Source organism: Erpetoichthys calabaricus, chromosome 17, assembly GCF_900747795.2.
Source record: "Erpetoichthys calabaricus chromosome 17, fErpCal1.3, whole genome shotgun sequence".
In the NCBI taxonomy this organism is placed as follows: domain Eukaryota; kingdom Metazoa; phylum Chordata; class Cladistia; order Polypteriformes; family Polypteridae; genus Erpetoichthys; species Erpetoichthys calabaricus.
Genome location: NC_041410.2, coordinates 2,830,048 through 2,838,432, shown reverse-complemented (window position 1 = coordinate 2,838,432; position 8,385 = coordinate 2,830,048). Strand labels below are relative to the sequence as shown.

Below are 8,385 nucleotides of genomic sequence, written 5' to 3'. Positions count from 1 at the left end.
ATAAGCTCTGCAGGCAATTCCTTCGACCTCATGTCTCGGTTTTTACGCTTCTCTAGACGAGTGTGTGCCTTTCCTGTTCACGTCCCATCGATTCACTTGAAAACAGATGGACTCCACACAAGGTGTAGAAACATCTCAACGACCAATGAAAAAGAGACTTTGCCGGATCCCCTCAGAGTTGCTGGATATCATGGCCGGCCTGTACACTGGTACTGTGAGTGCTGTGCAGAGTGGAGGCAGACCCTCTGTGTTTTTCCCAGTTGATTCTGGGGTCTGTCAGTGGTCTGTTCTGCTCCTACTCTGTTCAGTGCTTGTATGGACTGGGTGTTGGGCAGAGTCATGGGGTCCAGTGGCTGGGGGGCATCTGTTGGTGAAGAGAGATTCACTGATCTTGACTTTGCTGATGATGCTGTGATCTTCGCTTAGTCAATGGAGGGTCTGATTGGGGGTCTTAAGAGACTGAGTGAGGAGTCTGAATGTCTGAGCTTGTGAGGGTCCTGATAAAAACCGAGAGCCAGGCCTTTAATGACCTCTTGGGCACGGCCATCAGCAGTGTGTCTGTCTGCGGAGAGAGTGTCGACCTCATCATCGAGAGGTTGACTTACCTCAGCAGTGACATTCATGTCTATGGTGACTCTTCCTATGAAGTCAGTAGATGTCCTGGGACAGCATGGAGGGGTCATGATGTCACTGGAAAAGGGTGTGTGGTGCAAAAGGGTGAAGGTCCAAGTCTTCAGTGTCCTGGTGCTCCCTGTTTGTGAGACATGGACGCTCTCCAGTGACCTGAGATGAAGATTGGACTCCTTCATGCGTGTCTCTTCAGAGAGTCCTTGGGTCCCTCTCGTCATAGAGTCCCGAATGAGGCACATGACCTGAATTGCGAGGGAGCATCAGTTACGGCACTACGGCCATGTGGTGCCATTACCCGAGGGTGATTCGGCTCATTGTTGAGGACCCGAGTGGCTGGACCAGGCCAAGGGGACGCCTACATAACACCTGGCTGCAGCAGATAGATGGTCATTTCTGGAGGGTGGGACTGGACAACGTGTCTGCCTGGGGGGTTGCCAACCAGGATCCTGAGGTGTTACGTCATGTGGTGGGTGTGGCAAAACGCAGTACCAGTGCCTGCTCCCCAACCCGACCTGACCTGACTGTGCTCTTGAAGGTCTTCAATGCAGCAGACTTGTTCCTGTAGACATCTCCAGATCTGTTCCACCAGCCAATCCCTTCCCTTAACCTCTGCAGGCAATTCCCTCGACCTTGTGTTTCGGTTTTTGCACTTCACTAGACGGGTGTGTGCCTTTTCTATTCAATTGACTGCAAGTGGACTCCACTCAAGGTGTAGAAACATCTCAGCGATGACCAATAGAATTGGAAGCACCTGAAGTGAAGCAAAGGTTTTGAATGCTTTCATGTTAGCTGGAGATATCACTATTTTTATTCTTAATAAATGTGCATAAATTCCTAAACTCCTGTCTTCAGGTTGACATTCCGGGGTATCGAGTGTCACTTGATGAGGAAGATAGGAGAAAGCTACCATGTAACAAACGGGTACAGAAGTGAAGGGTCTGCAGAAGGTCTGAAGGGATTCAGCAAGACTAAGATGGACTCCCCCTCCATACCACTTGCCGCACCTTCATCACCTTTCTGCACTTATGAAACTTGGCTCTGCAGCTTCTCCTGCCCTTATCCTTCTCCATGGCCATCTTCAATCAGTGCAAATGTGATCAGAAGATGGACGATGGAGCACTGAGCCGCTTTGAAACTTGACCTACCAGCACACCAGCAGCCTGCCACACCACTGTGCTAAGGGGACAAATCGGTGATGGTGGCTTCACCTGGCCACACTGAACATGTCGGCTCTAAAATGGGATGCGGCAGACAGAGACCACCATGACGCCTGGTGGAGCTCGCTGGTCCCGTTTGTTATCAGTTCTCTCGTTTCCTGTAAAGGCTTCGTGCAGACGAGTATTTTTGTCACCGGCTTTCAAAAAAAACAAACCAAGTCATACAATGCCAGTCTAAGACATTTCTATTTTAAAATAATACAATGCACTGGGGTAGCAAGCTGATAAAAATATCCAGAAAGCGTCATGAAAAGACAAGCAACATGGTAAAATACAAGGGCAGAGTCCGAGGAACCATAAAGAGTTCATCTAACAAGAGCAGGCAAAGGTGCAAAAAATGGAAAACAAGGACAACATTCAAAAAACACAAAAAGTGTTAGAATTACTACAAAGCCTGACTGAGGGTCTTGCACAGGCGGCCCACCCAATGCCACCTTCATTTGACTTGTGATTCATGTTGCCTGGCAACAGACACCAACACAAAGGGCCAAGTGCAGTCCCCCTGACACGAAGACGTCACCAGGTGGGTGAGCTCAACCAGTGCCCACAGCACCCTCAGTCCTGCCAACTGATCCCATTATAGCGTCTTGCTTGAGTACCCGGGGGACTGGAGCAGTTCGGTAATTTTCTGCTCCAGCAGTTTAGCCATTGCATTGGCTTTGGGCGGACCCTGGGTCGAGGGGTTTAACCCCTTCAGGACCGAATGCAGGGCATCGACGTTTTTCACAGAGTCCATCTGATCTTTGTCGGCCTTCAGCTCTTCCACCCAATCCAGGTAGGCCTGCAAAAGGCCGAGGTCGTCGATAAAGTTCTCGATGATGCGCAGGTCTGGTCTTTCCTTTCTGAGTTGTCTCAGCCTCTTCTTGCCGAGGTCTCCGAGATCGTTCCCGACAATGCTGCGCACAAAAAAAACACAAAGTTAAGGTTCTTCAGTGAGCTGACCTCATGGACAGTTTAAACAAAAGTGTTTTCATTTTTATTCATTTGTGAGCCTCCAAGCTTATTCAAAGAAGACCACGACAGGAAGCCACTCCAGATGAGGACTTAACGTGAGCATCCGTATCCAGCAGCAGGGACGTTCTTAGGCATACGCGAACTACGCATCCAAGTAGGGCCCTGACTGTGAGGGGGGCCCTGGCCTGGCCCCGATTTACAATTTTTTTTTTTTGTTGTCGAGCTGTGGGCCTGTGGCCCCTGTCATGCCCCTGGCACTGCAGCCATCTGTGCCAGTCCCTCACGTCAGTGCATCTCTTAGTCTTATTAACAATGGTAATTTATTATCCAAATTGCAATCTTGACCTAAATCCCTAATAATATTGTCATGCCGTCGTAACTTTGCCAGATGCACTATAGCAAACGTTAATTTTAGAGATTCGTTTCGGATTCATTCAGAGAGATCCCCATGAAATCATGAAATATCCCAATATTACCGGCCTTTACCAGAACCAGAACAAAATCAATATTTTACCACTCTGCATACACACAAGCGTACATGTAGGCCTACTGGTCATCTAAGGCCTTTCCTGGATGTTTTATTAGAACACCTTCCTGAGCTCAAGGGGGAGCTATGCCCCCCAGGACCCCCCCCCCAATCCGGGGCCTACAATTTTCTGAACCGCGTAGGGCCCCCCAAACTGCTAAGAATGGCAGGGGGCGCATGCTTGCTAGGATTGCATTCTTTCGCCGCTCATAACTGAAAGTACGCACTTTTCAGCAGCTCCGTGTACGACTTTATTTTTCTACCTTTTATTTTTCTCTTTTTTTATTATTTTTTGTTGTTTTATTACTCTTTAATTTAATATTGTTTTTCTGTATCAGTATGCTGCTGCTGGAGTATGTGAATTTCCCCTTGGGATTAATAAAGTATCTATCTATCTATCTATCTATCTATCTATCTATCTATCTATCTATCTATCTATCTATCTATCTATCTATCTATCTATCTATCTATCTATCTATCTATCTATCTATCTATCTCCATTAACCAAACTGGAGATGCCGAGGGTGGTCTTATCAACATCAACAGGGCAAAGTAGTGCGCTGGGGCCCCTGTTTTGATAGCAAAACTGAAAAGTACACAGACATCAGGAACATCATTGGCTTTTACGCTCGTGGGGCTCCTAGCCAGTGCCCATTGTAGCCATACGTTAAGACGACACTGAGGCGACGTTCACGTTACAAGACTCATTGCTTGATTCCCATTCTTTGCTCAGAGCGGATTTGCAAGTCTTGACGGTTCACACTCACAAGCACAAGCCACCCACTGTGTAATGTGAACGCGTCTGTCCTGCGAAACGGTACGCATGCGCACATTAATACGTTTGTGCCCCCACCAACAAAAAAACGTCATATTCGTGAAACAACGTGTGGTATTAAAACTGACAAAATGGGCGCGCTAGTAGCTAGTGTATGCATCGCATTCATTATGGAGGACGGCAAACAGTTGGCTAGATGTACACGAATAAGTCGAGAAGGCAGATAAAAAAGCCAGACGGCGAGCTTTTGCTTTTTTTGTCGCTATTGCCGGCACCGCTACACCAATAAATGTGTCACAGCTGTCGCTCTTCTCCTGTTTCGGCTGCACTGCCGTTGCTGGATGATGATGATGACTGGCCCACGTGTACGGGCAGCACCGTTTCTGAGCATGAGCGCTCTAGACAAGCTCCATCTAGTGGTCATGGTGCATTACTGCAGTCTCATATTGAGATTCCTATCTTTATTTTGTTTCGAAAAAATTGAACGTACTGGAGCGGAACACAAACAAATGTTTATACTGTGCACCTCGGCAGCGCCTGCACCGTCTGCACTCGGCACAACACAATCTGTGTCCAGAAACGGCCCTGGACCGTGACATTTTTTTAAACAATGTAGACCTACGACCTCTGGGACTCAAAACCAATGTTGGATTATATTATTTTCGCATACTAGCGATGTTTGGTCTTAACGTCTGACGAGCTACGCATTTCAATAACAACACGAACAACAACAATGACAATGATAACAGTAATCCTCAAACCGTAACACAGTAGACACAGGCATGAAGAAACAAAATGGAATCGATCAAAACGGTAACAGGACTGTAGCAGTGCCAAACTACGATCGTCTCCCAAACGGACATCTGTTAAAATTTGTGTTAAAACTCGGATAATATCCTCCTCTGCTGCTCACCGCCGTTTGTGGATTCGCTCTCGGCACGGTAAAGCAGCTGCTCGTGCATTGATTGGATAGGTAGACTGCCTTATTTGCATACACGAGCATTTGGTAAATAGGAATTGTGGGTAAATATTCCAATTAAAACCTCAGATTCATTGAATGTTGTCATTATGCTAAGTTTCAAAGTTATTTTATCAATTTAAACGACATGTATGTTATGGTGCCGTCTTATGTAAGAACAAAAAGAAATATATATATATATATTTATATACACAGTGGGGCAAAAAAGTATTTAGTCAGCCACCAATTGTGCAAGTTCTCCCACTTAAAAAGATGAGAGAGGCCTGTATATATATATACAACCCCTATGTGCGTCCAGTGTCCTTGTGTGTGTGTCTCTTCTGGTGAAGTGCGCAGATGCTTCGAAGGCCGCCTGACGCGTCACACGAGACAGAGAGGGCGGGGCCTATAAAATATCGCGCGGCAGATCCAATCGGATTTCGGTAAATAAGGTAAGACCTAAAACAGAAAACACGAAAAATCCAATCGGGTACTGAGACGCGGAGACCAGCTTCCCCATTGCCGTGCAAGTGTTCACTCTGAGGATGTCAGATTTGTGATTAAGAAGCTTGGCCCGGTAAAGTGTAAAGTGTCAGTCCTTGAAGGGGTTTTCCTAAATATACGAATTTTGATAATATTACAATACGATAACTTTTAAAAATAGATTTATTTTCGCGCACATTACATCAGTTGTTGGGGAGAATCTGCTGATTGCCCACCGTTGTGACAGAAATTTAAACGCATATTACGGACAGCAAAGCAAATATTACTGTCAGAGAAAATTACAGGCATTTTACGGAAAAAATTTAATGAGGTAAAAGGTCCCTTGCCATGTAATATAGACTGTTCCTACTAATGTTTATGGACTGCTGTTCTAGCCCCCGTTATTATAACGGGCTTAATGTCTACTATATATATACTAGGGGGCTCCGCCCCCTGCTCGCTTCGCTCGCCAACCCCTGGTGTTGGGAATGACAAAGAGCGTGATGTATGAATGAGATATAGAATAGTGTGACGGTGTAGATGATGCAAATAGAAAGCAAACAATAAAGTGTGTGGCACAGTGTAAAGGTTTATTTGAAAATTTCTTTGTACACGCCGTTTAAGTGTAAAAGGTAATTCCAGCACAGAACTTGTAAGGTCATTTAAGATGGTTATTGTTGTGATCAGAGTCAAGTTTGTCAGAGCTTAGAAAGAGTTGTGTCTCTCCAGGAAGTAATGGAATGACTTGGGTATTAATGTTTTCCATATTAATATTTTTTGGACATAATATAGTGCGTTGTGTTAAAAGGGGCATTTGGTCTAATGAGATTGCTGTTCGAAATGTCTCTGTAACTAAGTTGTCGCAGATAAAGGCTTGAGGAATTGTAAAAATATGTGCCTGAAGTCCAGCTGTATTGGTGAGTGTACCATCTCTCAGTTGTAATAAGCAATTGTTATGATCTGTTTCTGGACATCGTATCTTTTTTACTAACTGTATCTTTTGAAAGCAATGCCAATTGTCTGCGTATTTTAAGGTGCACTGAACAATAGCTGAGTGCATGGCATCTGGAAGAATAGCTAAGCACTGTCTAAAATCTCCTCCTCATAAAAGTACCTTTCCTTCAAATCGAATATTATTATTCATAAACGTTTGTAGAAGTTTATGAATGGTGTTGAGTAAGTGACTTCATGCCATTGAACATTCATCAATAAACAACATTTTTTCAAGACGGATGTCACGTGCAGTGCCACCGTTAATGTTCATAGTGGATACCGATTTGTAGGATCTAATGTAGTTGATAAAGATTTCACTTTCAGGTACATCGTCAGTTATAAGCCTCTGTAGATATTCAGTATATGAATGTAAAGAAGGCAGTCTAATTTGACCCTTTTGACAACAACGTGTAAATGTATAACTTGTATTTCCAGTTGTTTCTTCAGGGAAGTGAACTGAATGACAATGATTGCAAATGACATTCATTAATCCGAATGAATTTTCCTGGTGTATGTTTTGCTTGTGCCATTTGAGAGGCGCGTTGTTTCATGTGTAGTATTTGGGACGTGTTGTTTTGGAGCTGTAATCGATTTGCCTGTGCTGTGTGAGAAGCCCGTTGTAGCCTTCGCTGCCATTAACGTATGTCTGAGACGGGAGGTGTTTCATTTTGAATCCGTGCCTGTTGCGATGCAGCACTTTGATTGATAGTTTGCGTCATGTGGATCTAGGATGTAGATTTGTGCATATTTGCGTTGTTGATTTGTTTCAGGGTGCACTGTTCCAATGCGATGCAGTATTTGTGCACATATGCGAAAGCAGTATGGGCCATTGCCTTTTGGTGGCCTGATATTTACTAAAAGCAAATGAACTATTGTAGGATCTAATGCAGTTCATAAAGTTTTTACTTTTAGGTACATCGTTAGTTAGAAGCTTTAGTTGAGCTTTGCGTTTTTGGAGTCGAGACATTTTTTCTTTTAGAAATATGGATAAGTAATAAGGAGAATTGCACTCACTGTTAATATGGAGCCTTTTCTGCGGTTGAACGGTTAATAGTGCCTTATTGTAATGAGATCCACCTATGCTGCATAGCCGTCTATTTTGTTGTTTCTTTCGTTTTCGTGTGTTTGTTCCTGTTATCCTTTCCTTTTCGTTTTGTACCCGTGACCGTGTATTCATGACTTGTTTCTTTCTCAGCATGCGAAATATGGATAAGTAATAAGGAGGATCGCACTCACTGTTAATATGGAGCCTTTTCTGCAGTTGAACGGTTAATAGTGCTTTATTGTAAGGAGATCCACCAATGCTGACAACTATGCTGTCTAGTGTGAAGGTGTTGATGTTCACTTTAGAATATGTGGCTTTGGGTGTCACTTCTTATGGATGTGTGTGTGTGTGTGGGGGGGGGGGGGGGGGGGGGGGGTTGAGGATTGTTGTCGCGCGAGCGTCTTCTTTCTTTTTGTGTTCCTGTGTCTTGTTGAATCCCCCTCTTTGTGTGTGTCCCGTCCCTTGCTTGTAGGGTCTGTGGGGTGGTTTTGTGTTCTTTTTTTGTGTTCCATGGGCTTGTTGAATCCCCCTCTTGGTGTGTGTCCCGTCCGGTGCCTGTAGGGGGGGGGTGCCTTGCTGTTGTGCGCGAGCCTCTTTTTTTTTTTTTTTTTTTTGGGTCTAGTTTCGTGTGCAATGTGTTTCGTGCTTTGCTTGCGTTTGAATACTTTTTTATGTGCCGTTTCCTTTTTTCGGTGCTCTTTGCGCCTCATTTCTCAATTTTTCCTGTGCTCACTCCTTTTTTCTGTGGTCTTGTCCGCCTCTCTCGCCCTCTTCTATCCGCCTTTCTCGGCTCCTCAGCCGACC

At 44.7% G+C, this 8,385-nt stretch overlaps 1 protein-coding gene across 3 annotated transcripts in view; it reads right to left on the bottom strand.

The window, feature by feature from the left end:
• Window positions 1-2,055: 2,055 nt before the first annotated feature.
• LOC114667520 (NACHT, LRR and PYD domains-containing protein 3-like) overlaps window positions 2,056-8,385 on the bottom strand; it is a 51,074-nt gene continuing 44,744 nt past the window's right edge. For all 3 annotated transcript variants that reach the window (XM_028822835.2, XM_028822837.2, XM_028822839.2), the window contains one exon: window positions 2,056-2,743. In XM_028822835.2, the coding sequence (XP_028678668.2) occupies window positions 2,425-2,743 (319 nt within the window). In that variant the 3' untranslated portion in view covers window positions 2,056-2,424. The remainder of the gene's footprint in view (window positions 2,744-8,385) is intronic.